Source organism: Sapajus apella, unplaced genomic scaffold, assembly GCF_009761245.1.
Source record: "Sapajus apella isolate SASKATOON/1434 unplaced genomic scaffold, GSC_monkey_1.0 scaffold26, whole genome shotgun sequence".
NCBI classification, from domain to species: Eukaryota; Metazoa; Chordata; class Mammalia; order Primates; family Cebidae; genus Sapajus; species Sapajus apella.
In genome coordinates, this window is record NW_022436966.1 from 8,289,432 (window position 1) to 8,308,439 (window position 19,008).

Sequence of the window (19,008 nt, forward strand, 5' to 3'; positions counted from 1 at the left end):
CCACCATGCCCGGCTAATTTTTGTATTTTTAGTAGAGATGGGGTTTCATCATGTTGGATAGGCTGGTCTCCAACTCCTGACCTCAAGTGATCCGCCTGGCTTGACCTCCCAAAGTGCTGGGATTACAGGTGTGAACCACTGCTCTGGCCTGTACTTGGCTTTTAAAGAGAATTTTGCTTTCTGAGTAATTTTATTTCTCAGATATCTTGGTCTTTTTAATTATGGAAGCAGTCTTAATAATTTACCTATATGGTAATAACATCCTTCTATATTCACATTCCATAGCAACCTGTTAGTTGTGTGTTGTATATGTGTATGTTTTTTCTTTCCTGGGTAGTTTTGGCTATACCTGTCATGGTTTCACTATTTGTAGTTGTAATAGGTAAGTTTTATTTTGGATAGTAAAGAATAGCTTTTTTGTGTGTATATATGAAAGGTATATACTTTCTTAATATATGAACATGTTTAGGGAAAAGTAAAATGCTGTTTAAGGTTTTGAGATTCAGAACATTTGCCAATCACCTTTGTCTGTTTTTTGAGATACAGGGTCTTACTTTGTCACCCAGGCTGTAATGCAGTGATGTAATCAGAGCATACTACAGCCTCCAACTCCTAGCTGGGTTCCAGTGATCCTCCCACCTCAGCCTCCTGAGTAGTTGAGACTACAGGTGCACGCCACCACACCTGGCTAATTTTTTTTTGGTTTTCTTCCTAAGAACAGGATTTCAGTATGTTGCCCCAGGCTGGTCTCGAATTCCTGGTCTCAAGGGATCTGACTGCCTCAGCTTCCCAAAGTGCTGGGATTATAGGCATGGAGCCCTATGCTTGGCTGAGTATTTTATGATGAAGAAAAACAGAAAATGGGTGTAGTGTGCCAGTGCATAAGATATTTTAAATGTGTAGCTTATCAATTTTTTTTTTTTTTTTTTTGAGATGGAGTCTCGCTGTCACCCAGGCTAGAGTGCAGTGGCTCAATCTCGGAACTACAGACACCCACCACCACGGCTGGCTAATTTTTGTAGTAGTAGAGATGGGGTTTCACCACGTTGGCCAGGCTGGCCTCCAACTCCTGACCTCAGGTGATCCACCTGCCTTGGTCTCCCAAAGTGTTAGGCTTACAGGCGTGAGCCACTACATTTGGCTGCTTATCAGCTTTTTACCACTTTGTTGGAACTGTATTTTGGAGTTTTCCTTTGAGAATTAGGCAAGATCCCCAGACTCCCCCTCTTCTCCCATTTAGAGGGAGAGGGGAGCAATTAGACTATAACTTTGTTTTCCTAAAGAAGGTGGGGCTGAGATTACTGCTTTGATATCTGGAACATAATTTAGGGAAGAAAATTTAGGTCTTGGCCTTTGGAACCACCCTGGGAGTGTTGCAGGTTATACATAGGTAATGGTAGAATGAGATTCAGGGGGAAAAATGGTTCTGAGGAGCCAGAAAACTAAGTGTTAGTTTGTTGGCTGACTGAAACATGTGAGAAATAGGGTACAGAAAAAGTAGGAAATAGTTTTCCATGGTACTTCTGTGACAGGTTGGCTCAGTTGGCCAGAAAACCCTTCACTGCTTTATTAAATCCAAGGTTGTGATAAGTTCCAGTTAAGTTTACTGTGTTCTGTGCTTATAGATTTCCTGATTAGGACAAGTAGTGTCACATATGCATGCCTTTATTCACAAGAGGTACCATTCTTCGGAAACATCACTTTTTAATAATACTAAGTACTATTTAACTAGTGTTCACTCTTGGTGTCAGCACGTGGCTGTGGTCTTTTTTGAGACAGGGTCTAGCTCTGTCACCTGAGCTGGAGTGCAGTGGCACAGTCATGGCTCATTGTAGTCTCGACCTCCTGGGCTCTAGTGATCCTCCTGCCTCAGCCTCCTGAGTAGCTGGGACCATATCTGGCTTTTTTTTTTTTTTTTTTTTTTTCTGAGACAGAGTTTCGCTGTTATCGCCCAGACTGGAGTGCAGAGGTGTAATCTTGGCTCACTGCAATCTCTGCCTCTCGGGTTCAAGCAGTTCTCCTGCCTCAGTCTTCCAGGTAGCTGGGATTATAGGTGCTTGCCACCATGCCCGGCTAATTTTTGTTTTTAGTAGAGACGGGGTTTTGCCATGTTGGCCAGGCTGGTCTCAAACTCCTGACCTCTAGCAATCCACCTGCCTTGGCCTGCCAAAGTGCTGGGATTACAGGTGTGAGCCATCGTGCTCAGCCTTTTTAAAAAAATTTTTTTTTTATGAGATGAGCGGTTGCAACGATGCCTATGCTGGTCTCGAACTCCTGGGCGCAAGTGATCTTCCCACCTGAGCCTCTCAAAGTGTTGGGATTACAGGTGTGAACCACCACATTCAGCCATCTATAGTCTTTTTTTTTTTTATTTGTCCTTAGCTTTTCAGCACCATCTATCGTCTTTACATAGGACATTTTATACAGTCCTGCACCTCAAACTAGTGATCTTCAGCAGTGAAACTCAGTGAATTATGTAATTCATGTTTTCCGAGAACAGTGATGGATTTAATGTCTCTGAATATATTTCCTTTGTATAACAATAGTACTTAAGTGGAATTATTCTTTGTCCTTTTTCCTCTGCTTATAGACATTTTCTAGTAACTAGGACAGTTACATTTAAACGGCCCCCACCCCCCTTTTTTTTGAGATGGAGTCCCATTCTGTCGCCCAGGCTGAAGAGCAGTGGCACAATCTCAGCTCACTGCAACGTCTGCCTCTCCAGTTGAAGCGATTCTCCGGCCTGAGCCTCTCAAGTAGCTGGGATTACAGGCATGTGTCACCACACTGGCTAATTTTTGTATTTTTGGTAGAGACGGGTTTCACCTTGTTGGCCAGGCTGGTCTTGAACTCCTGACCTCAGGTGATTCGCCCGGGCTTCCCAAAGTGCTAGGGTTACAGGTGTGAGCCACTGCTCCCAGCTGCTGCTAAATTTGTAAAAGCCTATTTGAAACAATTTGGTAAAATATGTGGATAATTATGTAGTGCTTTTGTGTAGATTGATGGTTTACATCTATCCTGATGAAGAGCAGTTGGATTCGTTACTTACTAAAGTTAGTAACTAAAGTTAGTGAAATCTGAACTCCAAATTAGGCATTTCACCAGGCTCTTTTGAGCTGAGCTAACCTACTCTCTTTATTTTTATTTTTTAGACTAGTCAAGTGCACTAGTGAGAAGGGGGGAAAGAGTAGAACAAGGAGTTCAACCTGTAACTGACTGAACAATCAGTTGAGATAACTCACTACCTTTGGAACAGCCTATTTGTATTAATTTTTTTTTTCTTTTGTAGACACAGGATCTCCCCATGTTACCCAGGCTTGTTTCTGACTCCTTGGCTCAAGCAGTCCTCTTGCCTTAGCTTCCTGGAGTGCTGGGATTATAGTCGTGAGCCACTGTGCCAGGCTGAGCTTCTTCTCTACTAACAAAAGTGTTCTAATTTAATTTAAGCAGTGAATTATACTTTGTATCTGGTCAGGTTCTGGGTGCTAGCGTATATATGATTTGATTCATTCTGATAGGTTTGTTTTTGTTTTTGAGAGAGTCCAGTTCTGTCACTCAGGCTGGAGTGCAGTGGAGCGATCGCTGCTCATTGCAACCTCTGCCTCCCAAGTTCAAGTGATTCTTCTGCCTCAGCTTCCTGAGTAGCTGGGATTGCAGGCGCCCACCACCACGCCTGGCTACTTTTGTGTATTTTTAGAAGAGGCAGGGACACGGTTTTGCCGTGTTGATCAGGCTGGTCTTGAACTCCTGACCTCAGGTGATCTGCCTGCCTTGGCCTCTCAGAGTGCTGGGATTACAGGCGTGAGCCACCACGCCAGGCCTCAAGAACTTTTTATTTTTTTATTTAACTTAATTAATTTATTTTGAGATCGAGTCTTGCTCTGTTGCCCAGGCTGGAGTGCAGTAGCTTGATCTTGGCTCACTGTAACCTCCGCCTCCCAGGTTCAAGTGATTCTCCTGCCACAGCCTCCCGAGTAGCTGGGATTATAGGCACAGGCCACCATGCCTGGCTAATTTTTATATTTTTAGTAGAGACAGGGTATCACCATGTTGGTCAGGCCAGTCTCAAACTCCTGATCTCGTGATCTGCCCGCCTCAGCCTCCCAAAGTGGTGGGATTACAGGCGTGAGCCACTGCACCCAGGGGACTTCTGTTTTTGAGACGGAGTCTCACCCTGTCACCTAGGCTGGAGTGCAGTGGTGCGATCATGGCTCACTGCAGCCTTGACCTCCTGGGCTTTGGTGATCCTCCCACCTCAGCTTCTGGAGTAATCAGGGCTACAGGCGCACACTCATGCCTGGTAGTTTTCGTAATTTTTTTTCTTCGTTTTTTTTTTTTTTTTTTTTTTTATAGAGACTGGGTTTTGCATGTTGCTCAGGTGGGTTTTGAACTCCTGAGCTCAAGCGATCCTCCCTCCTCAACCTCCCAACCTGCTGGGATTACAGGCATGAGCCACTGTACCTGGCCTTTTTTTACCTTAAAAACTTTTTATTAAGAAACAAACCCAAATCTTCTTGTGGTTGTGTGTGTGTGTACATACACACACATGTACACATACACACGGAGAATTTTCCCTTGGAAGAAAGCTTGGTAAAGAAAATAGCCCTTTTGGCCAGGTGTGGTGGCTCACACCTGTAATCCCAGTACTTCGGGAGGCTGAGGCAGGTGGATGACCTGAGGTCAGGAGTTTGAGAGCAGCCTGGCCAACATGCCAAAACCCCATCTCTACTAAAAATACAAAATTAGCTGGGCGTGGTGGCGAATGCCTGTAATCCCAGTTACTCAGGAGGCCAAGGCAGAATTGTTTGAACCCAGAATGTGGAGGTTCCAGTGAGCTGAGATTGTGTGACTGCACTCCAGCCTGGGTGACAGAGTAAGCCTCCGTATCAAAAAAAAAAAAAAAAAAAAAAAAGAAAAGAAAATAGCCCTTTATCTATGATCAAAGTATACTAAAGAGTTTTTTTTTTCTGTTTTTTAAAATTTTTGTTGTTTATTTTCCATTACAAAACATGGACTTTGTTTCAGGGGCTTACAAATTAGTTAAGAAAATGGCTCATGTTTAAACAAGCATAATCAACATAACAGTTAATACAACTTAAATATTGTGATATGTTTAAGGAATAGAATGGCAAAATAGCACAAAAGATTTGGGAAAGGTGCCTATGATTTCTGTTAACAGAAAGTATTAGTTATGTAGATTCAACTGGAGAGGAACAGAGCTCCCAGAAGGACTCCAGAACCCTTGATGCTTGTCTGAGTGGGGTCAGCAATCAGCACTGAGTTCCCACAGGCCAGAAGGTTTATGTGTGTACACTATTTCCTTTAACGACACAGTAATCCTGTGAAGAAAATGTCCTCGTTTTACAAACAAGGAGACAGAGGCAAAGAAGAGTTAAATGGCTTGCCCAGGGCATTCAAAGTAAGCAGCTGAGCTGGAATTTTAACTCAAAGGCTTGGATATCACAGTACAAATAGGCTGTTTCTAAGAATTTAACATTTTAGGCTGGTTGTGGTGGCTTACCCCTGTAATCCCAGCACTTTCGGAGGCTGATGGGCCAGTGCACTCCAGCCTAGGTGACAGAGTAAGATCCTATCTCGAAAAAGAAAAGAAAAAATTTAGTCAAGTAATTAGACACTAACATTTGGTGGTCAGTTACTTTAAGAATTCATGATTAGAGGCCTGACGGATCCCCTCTCTACAAAAAAAAAATTTAAAATAAGCTAGGCATGGTGTTGTGTACCCATAGTTCCAGTCAATCGAGAGTCTGAGGTGGGAGGATTGCTTGAGGCCAGGAGTTTGAGACCTGGGCAGCATATGAAGACCTTGTCTCTACAAAAACTAAAAATAAAAAATAGCCAGGTGTGATTGGTGTACTTGTGCTCCCAGCCACTTGAAATGCTGAGGCAAGAGGTTTCTTTTTTTAATTTTTTTTTTAAAAAGACAGGGTTTCACCACGTTGGTCAGGCTGGTCTTGAATTCCCGACCTCAGGTGATCTGCCCACCTTGGCCTCCAAAGTGCTTGGATTACAGGCGTGAGCCACCATACCCGGCCCTGAGGTTTGTTTGAGTCTGGGAGTTGGAGGCTGCCGTGAGCTGTGATTGTATCATTATACTTCAGCCTGGGTGACAGAGCAAGACCTTATCTTGGTGGTGCTGGTGGTGCCAGTGGCGGTGGTGGTGGTGGTGGTGGTGGTGGTGGGCGGGTCTGGGGGGCGGTTAAGAAGGGTTTGTGAGGTGTGTTATTATTTATAAATGGACTTTACCTTTACATCTTGAGTTGAAACTAATTGTATCCATTCTGGGTTTTTTTTGTTTTGTTATCATATATTTAAACTTGGAGCCTTAGAAGTCATGGATATGTTTCTATGAAAAGCAAATGAAGCAGAGAGAGAGCTGCCTTTTGCTGTAGAGGGCACACTTGCTGCAGAATGTGTTACTGTTTTATGCATTCTAGGCTTTGGGAATTGTGACTTGTATAATCGTAGTACTTATAACTATTAGTTGGCAATTTTTAAACTTTCACTTTAGATTATATATGTCAACTCTTGTACAGGATTGTCACCAATTGAACAGAAACTTTGGATAAATAGCTTCAAAGTTTTTGTCTATACATTGGAAATTTGTATTGTTACCTCATGTTTTTGGTAGGAGGAAGGAAAAATAACAATGGCCACTTATTATGCTTCTGTATGTACCAGACAATATATGCTAGATGTTTTAGAAACATGATTTATAATCCTGATAAGTAGCCTAATTGGGTGGTAGTGGGTGTTAATTGAACCTTCCTTCTTTTTTTTTCTCCTTTTCTTTCTTTTTTTGAGACATTATCTTGCCCTGTTGCGCAGGCTGGCGTGCAGTGGCATAATCTCAGGTCACTGCAACCTCCACCTCCCAGGTTCAAGCAGTTCTCCCTGCCATAGCCTCCTTAGTAGCTGGGACTACAGGTGCCTGCCACCGCATCTGGCTGTTTTTTGTATTTTTAGTAGAGATGGGGTTTTGCCACGTCGGCCAGGCTGGTCTCGAACTCCTGGCCTCAAGTGATCCATGTACCTCAGCCTCCCAAAGTGTTGGGATTACAGGAGTGAGCCACTGCACCTGGCCAGCTTTGAATTTTTAGGACACCATTCTAAACAAAACTAAATTGGAACCTGGAAAATTAATCTATTGTCTTTTTTTTTTTTTTTTTTTTAATTTGGAGATGGAGTCTATCGCCCAGGCTGAAGCAGTGGGGTGATCTTGACTCACTGCAACCCTCTGTCTCCCAGGTTCAAGCAGTTCTTTGCGTCAGCCTCCCGAGTATCTGGGATTACAGGTGCCCGCGTAGGTAATTTTTTTTTTTTTTTTTGAGACGGAATGTCACACTGTCGCTCAGGCTGAAGTGCAGTGGCCCCATCTCGGCTCACTGCAACCTCTGCCTCCCGAGTGCAAGTGATTGTCTTGCTTCAGCCTCTGGAGCATCTGAGATTACAGGCGCCCGCCACTATGCCCAGGTAATTTTTTTGTATTTTTAGTAGAGACGGGGTTTCACCGTCTTGGCCAGGCTGGTCTTGAACTCCTGACCTTGTGATCTACCCACCTCCACCGCCCAAAGTGCTGGGATTATAGGTGTGAGCCAGCATGCCCTGCCCAATCTATTGCCTCTAAATATCAAAGGAAAACATGTAATTTTAGTGGTTGCTTATGGGAACAATTTCTTTAAGGTGCTTGATCTGAATGGAAATAATATTTGTTTTTTAATTGGTGGAGTATTTCTTTAAATTTGGAAAAGACCGTTGCCCTCTCAGATTCCTGGCAGTTAGTCATTTTGACTATTTATTTGACTGACAGGCTTCTTAGTCCACAGCTGAAGGTTTAATTTTTAAAAAAATTATAAAAGTAATATGTGCTCACTGTAAAATTCACAGTATAGATGCATATGAACTAACTAAAAGTTCTTACCTCTTGTCTCCAGCAAAGGCCAGTTTTGAATTATATTCTGTGGAGTGTACTTAAAGTGAGTGAAGAAGATTATGTCAAAAATGATCATTGCAGTTGAAGTTTTTTATTAATTGTTTTGTACCCCAATTTTATTAAAATAGTATGTAGTTTAATAGTCTTAGTCTTGATAATTTTTCCCTAAACTTTATTTGGCCAGAGTATCAGGATTTTTTTTTTTTTTTTTTTGAGACAGTCTCACTCTATCGCCCAGACTGGAGTGCAGTGGTGCAATCTCAGCTCACTGCAACCTTTGCCTCCTGGGTTCAAGCTATTTCCTGCCTCATCCTCCAGATTAGCTGAGATTACAGGCACCTGCCACCATGCCTGGCTAATTTTTTTTTGTATTTTTAGTAGAGATAGAGTTTCACCATGGTGGCCAGGCTGATTTCAAACTCCTGACCTCAGGTGATCTGCCTGCCTTGGCCTCCCAAAGTGCTGGGATTGCAGGTGTGAGCTCCCACGCTCGGCCGAGGATTTTGTTTTAAATTTGATATGTGAGCTTAGTTTTTTGCTATTTTCAACTAAGATATTTAGAAGAAGATAACATTACTGTCTTAGTCTGTTTTCTGCTGCTATAACAGAATAGCACAGACTGGATAATTTATAAAGAGTAGAAGTTTATTTGGTTTATGATTCTGGAAGTTGGGAAGTTCAAGAGCATGGTTTTGGCCTTTGTGCCGTATTTTGATATGGTGGAAGGTGGAAAGACAAGTGAGTATGTCAAGACAGATAGCAAGAAGGGACTTGAACTCACTTTTGTAACAAAGTGACTGTGGAGATAGCTAACCCACTTTTGAGAGAACCCATTAATCCATTGCCCGTATGACCTAATCACCACTCATTGGGCTCTGCATTCGTACACCGTTGCATTGGGATTAAGTGTCCAACACATGAACTTTGGAGGATACATTCAAATCATAGGAATTCCTGTCTGAAAATGAATCCATTCTAGATGAAAGAGAGTGAATTTAGCTTCCATGGAACTTTGTAAAATAGGCCTTTTCTTAGGTACTTAGAGCTGATACTATAAAACTTACGTTTCTGTTTGTATAAATTTGTATTTGTATTTCTAATTGTACAAATACAATTACACACTATAGTTCTCTGCTGTTAGACTTTTTTTCTTCCTTGGCATATGTTTCCAAAGGGTGGAATGTTGAAAGTTGGATTAATGTCAATCAGCTTTAGTATTCATTGATATGTGAACCTTGTTTGGAAATCTAGATGTTATTTCATGAAAGAAGAAAAAAATATATTCTCATTTAACCCAAAAAGTTAACTTTATATACTTGTGGCTGTATGGGAGCATCCCATTGCTGTCTGTTAACCTTGACCTACTCTACCTACATAGAAGTAATTTGTGTTATGATAGGTGTGCTGTACTGACAGATAGGCCGAACACGTTTGCAAAGGTGTTAACTCATTGAATAAAACCCTTTTCTCCTCCTTTCAAATATCATTTTTTTCCTGGTTATAAAAGTTATACAAACTTACTGCAGGCTGTTAAAAAGGTATAAAGAAGAAGCTATCGATCAATTATAATCCTACAATTTAGAAATACTAATTTTCTTTCAAATCTTATGTGTGTGCAAAAACTTTTTAATTTTTTAATTTTTATTTTTATATTAAAAAAAAAGATGGGGTTTCACCATGTTGGTCAGGCTGGTCTTGAACTCCCAACCTCAGGTGATCCGCCCGCCTTGGCGTCCAAAGTGCTTGGATTGCAGTCGTGAGCCACTATGCCCGGCCAATTTTTAAAATTTTTTTAGAGACAGAGTCTTGCCGTATTACCCAGATGGGTATCCTGGCCTCACGTGATCTTCCTGCTCCAGCCTCTGAAAGTGCTGAGATGAGCTAGCCATGCCCAGCACCTCAAAAGATTTTTTAAAAAACAAAAAAGATTGTACTTAAAATTCTGTAATCCTTTCACATAACAGTGTTATTTTGGAGGTTTTAGAATTCCCAGTAGCATTTTAGATTTAGAAAGAAGCTGATTCATCCGCTACTTCGTACTTAGGCAAGAGAAGCATTTTACCTAAATAGAATTTTGAACCTAAAATCTATTTTTCTAACTTTTTATTTAAAGAATATTGTTCCATGCTTTCACAATAGTGATTTTTAATTTTTATATTTTTTATTTTATTTATTTAGTGATGGGGTCTCACTCTGTCACCTAGGCTAGAGTGAGTGCAGTGGTTTGATCCTAGCTCACCGCAACCTCGAACTCCTGGCCTCAAGTTACTCTCCTGCCTCAGCCTCCTAAGTAGCTGGGACTACAGGTGTGCAGCACTATACCAGGCTTTTTTTTAAAGGTATAGAAAATGTTAGTGTTTGCATACAAAAATGGCATAGATGTGTACATCAGTGAGCATCAAGATTATATTCAGATCTTAAATATACATATATGTACCAATGCCATTTTTTTGCTTGCAAACAAATAATGGAAATAGAACTCTAAACTGAAAGTTGAGACAAGAGTTCTGGGGTGGGCCCTCTCACTGATTTGTAATTGAATGTATAGTGCATTTTTTCCTCATCTGTTAAGCAAAAGACGATTCTAATGTTAGCAAAACCCACATATCTTGTCATTGATCATTTTTTCCTTCCTTTTTTTCTTTTTTTTGAGACAAAGTCTTGCCCTGTCGCCTTGGCTGGAGTGCAGTGGCGCAGTCTCGGCTCATTGTAACCTCCGCCTCCTGGGTGCAAGCGATTCTCCTGCCTCAGCCCCCTGAGTAGCTGGGATTACAGGCGCACATCACAACACCAGGCTAATTTCTGTATTTTTAGTAGAGACGGAGTTTCACCATGTTGGTCAGGCTGGTCTCAAATTCCTGACCTCATGATCCACCCACCTCGGCCTCCCAAAGTGCTGGGATAACAGGTGTGAGCCACTGCTCCCAGTCTTTTTTTTTTTTTTTTTTTTTTTAAAGTGTTGGGGCTTCTCACTATGTTCCCTAGGCTGGTCTCAAACTCTTGGACTCAACTGTTCCTCCAACCTCAGCCTCCCAAAGTGCTGAGATTAACAGGCACAAGCCACTGTGCCTGGCCCTGTCATCTATCATTTAACTTCATGCGAATTGAGTAGAATAAAACTCATCCTTACTGTACGTTATTTGCTTTTGATTTTTTTTTTTTTGGAACCTCCCATATTGCTAAGGTAGACCAAAAGTTGACTTATAGGAAAAACTGAAGGCAAAAATAATTTTTCTCTTGTTGCAGTATTTGATGCCCACCATCCAGTTCTTAAAGCCTACTGTTAATGTCTCTCAGCCCACTGCTTTCTGTTCAGGCTTATTATGCCATTCTTTACCTTAACGGTTTTTTAGTTTTCTCATACAGTGAACTCTTTATATTAAAATATAATATCTGCTCATGGTATTATAAAATTCAAGCAGTTTAACAGAATATTCACCGATAATAGAAATACTTGTGCCCCAAAAGCAACTTTATTTTATAAATCCAGCCCAATTAGATTTAACTTGAGAAAATGTCTCTCATATTGTTTAAAAATACCATGAGCAGCCAGGCTCGGTGGCTCACGCCTGTAGTCCCAGGACTTTGGGAGGCCAAGGTGGGTGGATCACTTGAGGTCAGGAGTTCAAGATAAGCCTGGCCAACATGGTGAAACCCTGTCTTTACTGAATACAAAAATTAGCCGGGTGTGGTGGCACATGCCTGTAATCCCAGCTACTTAGGAGGCTGAGGCAGGGGAATTGCTTGAATCTGGGAGGCGGAGGTTGTAGTGATCTGAGATCATGCCATGGCACTCCAGCCTGGGCTGGACTCTGTCTCAAAAAAGTTTGAGACAAAAATCTTTGAGACTCTGTCTCGAAAAAATAAAATATCATGAGCTTTTTTTTTTTTTTTGAGACGGAATTTTGCTCTCGTTGCCCAGTCTGGAGTACAATGGCACGATTTCGGCTCACCACAACTTCCGCCTCCCCACAACTTCCGCCTCCCAGGTTCAAGCGATTCTCCTGCCTCAGTTTCCCGAGTAGCTGGGATTACAGGCATATGCCACTACACCCAGCTAATTTTCCATTTTTAGTAGAGACAGGGTTTCTCCATGTTGGTCAGGCTGGTTTCAAACTCCCCACTTCAGTGATCTGCTCACCTCAGCCTCCCAAAGTGCTGGGATTACAGGCATGAGCCACTGCGCCTGGCATAAGCTAGCTTTTTGAAGCGATTGTTTGTCATATTTTATTTTGTTTTGTTTTGTTTGAGATGGAGTCTCATTCTGTTGCCCATACTGGAGTGCAGTGATACGATCTCAGCTTATTGCAACCTCCACCTCCCAGGTTCAAGTGAGTCTCCTGCCTCAGCCTCCTGAGTAGCTAGGACTACAGGTGCACACCACTACCTACCCAGCTATAAATTATAAATTTTATAATTTATAAATTAGAAAAATTTATAAAATTTTTATTTTATAAAAAATAAAAATTTTTTATTTTTAGTAGACACGGTTTCACCATGTTGGCCAGGCTGGTCTCAAACTCCTGACCTCAGGTGATCTGCCTGCCTCGGCCTCCCAAAATGCTGGGATTACAAGCATGAGCCATGCCCCACCTCCTCATAATTTTTTAAACTTTATAAGAACCTTTTAAAACCTTTTCTAAAACCCTTTTTATTTTGAACTAAATTTAGACTTACTGAAATTGTGAAATTAGTGTAGAGTTCTGTATACCCTTCACTCAGCTTCTCCTAATAGTAACATCTTACATATGTGGTACATTTGTCCAAATTAAGAAATAAACATTGGTATGTTGTTAACCTATAGACTTAATCTGGTTTCTCTAATGTTTTCACTAATGTTCTTTTTCTGTTTGAGGATCTAATTCAGTATATCATACTGTATTTAGTTGTTATACCATGTTAGCCACCTTCAATCTGTGACAGTTTCTCAATCTTTTTCTTTTTCATGTTAGTTATAATGGCTTTAATTTGAACTGTAAATTATTAGAAACTCATAGTTTTTTTTTTTTTTTTTGAGATGGAGTTTCCCTCTTGTTGCCCAGGCTGGAGTGCAATGGTGCAGTCTTGGCTCACTGCAACCTCCACCTCCTGGGTTCAAGTGATTCCAGTGCCTCAGCCACCCAAGTAACTGGGCTTACAGGCATGTGCCACCATGCCCAGCTTATTTTGTGTTTTTAAGTAGAGATGGGGTTTCACCATGTTGATCAGGCTGGTCTCAAACTCCTGACCTCATGATCTGCCCGCCTCAGCCTCCTAAAGTGCTGGGATTACAGGCATGAGCCACCTGGCCATAATGTTTTAAAATAGCAGTATTATATTTGTAAAACTTAAAAAGAATGTAGTAGTTGAAAAAGGTGATTTTAAAAAATTGATATTAATTTCTTGAAACCATAATGTAATTTGTAATGCATTTAGGAAGCATTCTTTTTTTTTTTTTTTTTTAATTTTTTTCTGTTTTTTCTTTACAATTTGGAGTGCAGTGGCGTGATCTCGGCTCACTGCAACCTCCGCCTCCCAGGTTCAAGTGATTCTCCTCCCTCAGCCTCTCGTAGCTGGGATTACAGGTGCCCGCCATCATGCCCAGCTAAATTTTGTATTTTTAGTAGAGATAGGGTTTCACCATGTAGGCAGGCTGATCTTGAACTGCTGACCTCAGGTGATCCACCCACCTCAGCCTCCCAAAGCCCACTACGCGTGGCTGTGTTAATTTTTTTTTTTTTTTTTTTTTGAGACTCCTCTTTTGCCCAGGCTGGAGTGCAGTGGTGCGATCTCAGTTCACTGCGACCTCTGCCTCCTGAAAAAATACAAAATGATGTATATCTTCTACAAAAACAATATATAAATTCTAAGGTTTTTGTCCTTTTGAAATTGCTTAAAAGAATGCTTGGAACTGGTGTTCTGAGTTGGGAAGATCTATAAGGAATTTCTTTGGAGACCATGGGTGAATAATATGTTGTTGTAGGTCCATGAAGGAATCTCTGGGGATAGTTTTTGAGTTAGGCCTGGCAATGTTAGAGATACATAAAGAGAGCCTGGTTTTCAATGGTTTTGGAATATGCTTTAATACAAGTGTAGAATGTTAGTAAAGTTTTGCACTTGGATAAACAGCTGGTGATTTTACCACGTTTCTAGTTTAAAATGAAATATGGGCTTTCAGAAGTTAAATGATCATCATTTTGAGGGGAGAATTCAAGCTGGATGCTAGAGAAGGATCATAAAATCCCCTTCATTGGAAGAGTGCTATGAAATAATTATTTGATCTTGGAATTTTTTTTTGGAGACAGAGTTTTGCTCTTATTGTTGAGGCTGGAGCTGGAGTACAGTGGCACGATCTCAGCTCACTGCAACCTCCATCTCCCAGATTCAAGGAATTCTCCTGCCTCAGCCTCCCTAGTAGCTGGCAACACAGTCGTCCACCACCATGCCCGGCTAATTTTTGTATTTTTTTTTTTTTTTTTTAAAGATGGGGTTTCACCATGATGGCCAGGCTGGTCTTGAACTCCTGACCTCAGGTGATCCACCCACCTCAGCCTCCCAAAGTGCTAGGATTATAGGCGTGAGCCACCTCGCCCAGCCTAATTTTTGTATTTTTAGTAGAGATGGGGTTTTACCACGTTGGTCAGGCTGGTCTCAAACTCCTGACTTAAATGAACTGCCTGCCTTGGGCTCCCAAAGTGTCGGGATTACAGGCATGAGCCACCGTGCCTGGCCTGATCTTAGAATTTGAAGGAGAGACTAATATTTCATTGGCAAAAACAATGAAAAATTACCTTTGTGTATTGTAATACTGTAGAGGAGTGGGATTTATTTAGAATGTTTTAAATCTCTTGGGTGCTCCAAGAGTGCATATCACTGATTTTTCTTTTCTTTCCTTTTAAGTGGAAATTCACTGATGTTGAAGATCATAAGTGATATGGCCTATTTTTTTTAATATCATTCTGTCATGTTTAGTGTTCTATCAAAAGGGCTGCTGCTGTTTGCAATTTTGGCTTCTCTTGAGCCATGCATGGGCTTCAGGAGATGTAGTCTTCACAGTGAGTTGTTATTTGTATCTGTATTTTTGTTGTTGTATAACTTATAGTAATGCAGTATGCCTTTTATTAACATAATTTTCTTTTTCTTTTTGCAGTGATTATTTATTCAAGTTACTTCTGATTGGCGACTCTGGGGTTGGAAAGTCTTGCCTTCTTCTTAGGTTTGCAGTAAGTTGAAGTTGAAATACCTTTACAATTAATGGTACAGTTAATGCTGTGTGTGTTTTCTAGGGAGACAAAAAAGTTAAACAGTTTTATTCAGAATAAGTTAATTCTTCCAGAATTTATATATTTAAAGCCTCCAAATATACATCCCTAGTGGTATCTTGGACTGTTACATAGAAGAATGTTGTTGCTCTTAAAAGAAATTCAGTGTAGTGTGGTTATAAAGTCAGAGTAATACTTTTGGTCAAACAGCAGTTCTAATGTAGGCAGCAAGGTAAAGGGGATAGTTGGCCAGTGTTGAATGTGACTTGACGAAAATAAATCTTCAAGTTAAACTTTAGTAGAGTAAAAAGAAAAAGCAGAACCAGGTGGTGCAGTGGCTTATGCCTGCAATCTCAGCTACTCAGGATGCTGAGGTGGAAGGATCACTTGAGTCCAGGAGTTTGAGACCAACCTGGGCAAGTCAGCAAGACTCTGTCTCTAAAAATAAAATAATAATTAATAAAAGAAAAAGTAGGGCCTTGGGCAAACTTTGTTGGCCAATGTCATAGTTCTAAATGCTGAAGCTGACAAATATAGGACTTTGGACTTAACAGAATCCACAATGTCCTTCATAGTCTTTATCAACTACCTTTAAATTTAGAATATGTCGCTTCTTACTCTTTAGATCATCGTTTCTCAGAGGATGGACCAAAGACTCCTGGGGGTTACCAAGACCCTCTCAGGTAGTCCATAAGGTCAAAATATCCTAATAATACTAAGACATTAATATTTGTAAGGAAATATTGACTTGGTAATAATACTAATATAAAAGATGTTTGCCTTTTTCAGTGTTGACATTGGCTCTGGTGGTACAAAAGCAATGGTGGGTAAAATTGCTGGTGGCTTGGTACATATCAAGGCCATGCTAAGCCCCAGATTGTACTCATAGTGGTGGCATTCTTTACCTCTGTGCACCCACAGGGACAAAAAAAAAAGCCCTACCATTTTTATTGAAGAATGTCCTTGACAAAACAGTTAAAATTATTTTTTGAAAAATGTCGATTCATGAATATTCCTTTAAAGATATTTGTGAAGAAATGTATTTTTTCTAGAGACAGAGGTCTCACTTTGTTGCCCAGGCTGATCTTGAACTCCTGAGCTCAATAGGTACACCTGCGTCAGCCTCCCAAAGTGCTGGCAAAAGCACTTTTTACTGCATACTGGTTTTTGTGTTGGTTGTTTTGGAGAAAAGAAAATCATTTGTAGTTTTTTGAATTGTAAGCTGAGCTAACTGCTTTTTTTCCCCCATGGAACACCTTTTTTCTTTTTCTTTTCTTTTTTTTTTTTTTTTTTTTGAGATGGAGTCTTGCTCTGTCGCCCATGCTGGAGTGCAGTGAGCAACCTTGGCTTACTGCAGCCTTCGCCTCCCTGGTTCGAGTGACTCTCCTGCCTCAGCCTCCTGCACACACACGCGCGCGCACACACACACACACACACACACACACAGGAACACACACACACACAAAATATATTGAGAAGATTGGTATTCTCAATATATTAAACACATTGCACATCAATAAGAAAAGAATATTTGTCCTAATGGAAATATGGGCAAGTACACGGGCAGTCAGTTGACAAGAGAATTAATACACAAATCGCCAATAAATGTGGGCGAAAAAAAAAAACCTCAACTTTATTTTTAATTAAAGGACTGTAAGTTAAAATTAGATATGTAATTTTTATTAAATTGGAAAATATTAAAAATAAGAATAATTCTTAAGCAACTCTCATTAGGTGGGAAGAATTTAGCTGTAGCCTGAGGTGTTTGTGCTTCAGATAAAACCCTCTCTGGGATACCCATTGCTTTAAGTCAGGTTTTCCAGTACTGCCTGCATAGTAGAATACCTGGAAAGTATTTTTAAAATGCTGATTCACATACCCTCAAAATATTAATAGAGATAATTGTGGTGAGGACTGTAATAAAGAAATGTGTAATAAGCTTTGGGAGCACAGAGGGAAGAATCTCTATTGGCTGGGGAGTTGGAGAAATTGTTTGGGCACTCAGTATTGCCTGAGCTCAGAATTGAAGGATGAATTAAAAATTGTCCCGTGACCCTGGGGCTGGGAGTAAGTAGGGTTATGCAGAAAGAGATAACTGAGGCTTTTGGGCAGGAGGAATAGTAATGGCTCAGAGGTATGGGAGTAAAGGTCGCTTAGGGATTTACAGTAATTCAGCATTTCTTTCTTTTTTGGTGGTGGGGGGGAAATGGAGTCTAGCTCTGTTGTCCAGGCTGGAGTACATTGGCACCATCTCAGCTCACTGCAACCTCTGCCTCCCGGGTTTAAGCGATTCTCATGCCTCAGCCTCCTAAGTAGCTGGGATTACAGGCACGTACACCACACCTAGCTATTTTTTGTATTTTCAGTAGAGATGGGTTTTACCATGTTGGTCAGGCTGGTCTCGAACTCCTGAGCTCAAGTGATCTGTTCACCTCAGCCTCCCAAAGTGCTGGGATTACAGGCATGAGCCACCACTCCTGGCCAATAATTCAGTATTTCTATCGAAGTACCTGGGGGGTAGACGTGCTAAATGAATATTTATTGCATTCATTTTGTTTTCTATATACTTTTTTTTTTTTTTGTCACTCTGTCACCCAGGCTGGAGTGCAGTGGTGCAGTCTCGGCTCACTGCCACCTCCGCCTCCTGGGTTCAAGCCATTCTCTATCTTGGCTGCCTGAGTAGCTAAGTTTACAGGCGTGCACCACCACATCCCCTAATTTCTGTATTTTTAGTAGAGATGGGGTTTCACCATGTTGGCCAGGCTGGTCTTGAACTCCTGACCTAAAGTGATCTGCCCACCTTGGCCTCCCAAAGTGCTGGGGTTACAAATGTGGGCCACTGCACTCGGCCTCTACATACTTTCTTTAGTACCTGATTCTTATTAGGCACTCAGTTACAAAATAAATAACTTTTAAAAAATGAATACTTGATAACAATGAGGAGCATTTTGTCATTGCCTTAAAAGTGTATGTTCTTTTACCCAGTGATTCTAGATGTGCATTAATGTGAATATGTGAGGATAAATCAATATAGTTACCCTGTAGCCATTTGAAACTCTCTCTGGTCATGTTATAGTTCTCTTTAGACATCTTTTTTGTTTAAATCTCATGCATGAATTGGGTGTAGCATTATTAAGACATGCCCACGCTTGTTTCCTGTAACCCGTTTTTTCCTTTCTCTTTGCTGAAGTGTTGTGATACAGATCCCAAACGTGTTATTTCCCCCATACATACTTCAGTATGTATTTCTTCCCCCCAGCCTCCTGAGATGGAGTCGTGCTGTTACTCAGGCTGGAAATGCAGTGGTGTGATCTTGGCTCACTGCAGCCTCTGCCTCCCAGGTTCAAGCGATTCTCTGCCTCCTGCCTCGGCCTCCGAGTAGCTGATACTACAGGTGCCTGCCACCACCCTGGCTAATTTTTGTATTTTTAGTAGAGACAGGGTTTCACTGTCCTGGCCAGGCTGATCTCAGACTCCTGACCTTGTGTTCCAGTCGCATTGGCCTTCCAAAGTGCTGGGATTATAGGCTTGAGCCACCATGCCCAGCCCATATTTCTAAAAACAGTTTCTTATAAAATTACAATGCCATTATCAACGTACAAAATACATTTTCCATGTGGTTGTTTTGTTGTTAGTCTTTTAATCTAGAGTTTTATACCTTCCCTTTTTTATTTATATATTTTTCATGTCATTTGACTTTTTGCAGAAACTGGAGCACGTGTCCTGTAGATTGTCCAGTATTCTAGATTTGTCATTTTGCTTCCTTGTGATTTCCTTATGCTTATTTGTTTATCCCTCTTTCTGTAATTAAAAATA

General features: G+C 41.0%; 1 protein-coding gene across 1 annotated transcript in view; it reads left to right on the plus strand.

Moving 5' to 3' along the window:
• Positions 1-19,008, plus strand: part of RAB1A (RAB1A, member RAS oncogene family) — a 40,350-nt gene that overhangs the window by 8,214 nt on the left and 13,128 nt on the right. The window contains exon 2 of the mRNA XM_032291947.1: positions 15,081-15,153. Within this exon, the coding sequence (XP_032147838.1) occupies positions 15,081-15,153 (73 nt within the window). The remainder of the gene's footprint in view (positions 1-15,080; positions 15,154-19,008) is intronic.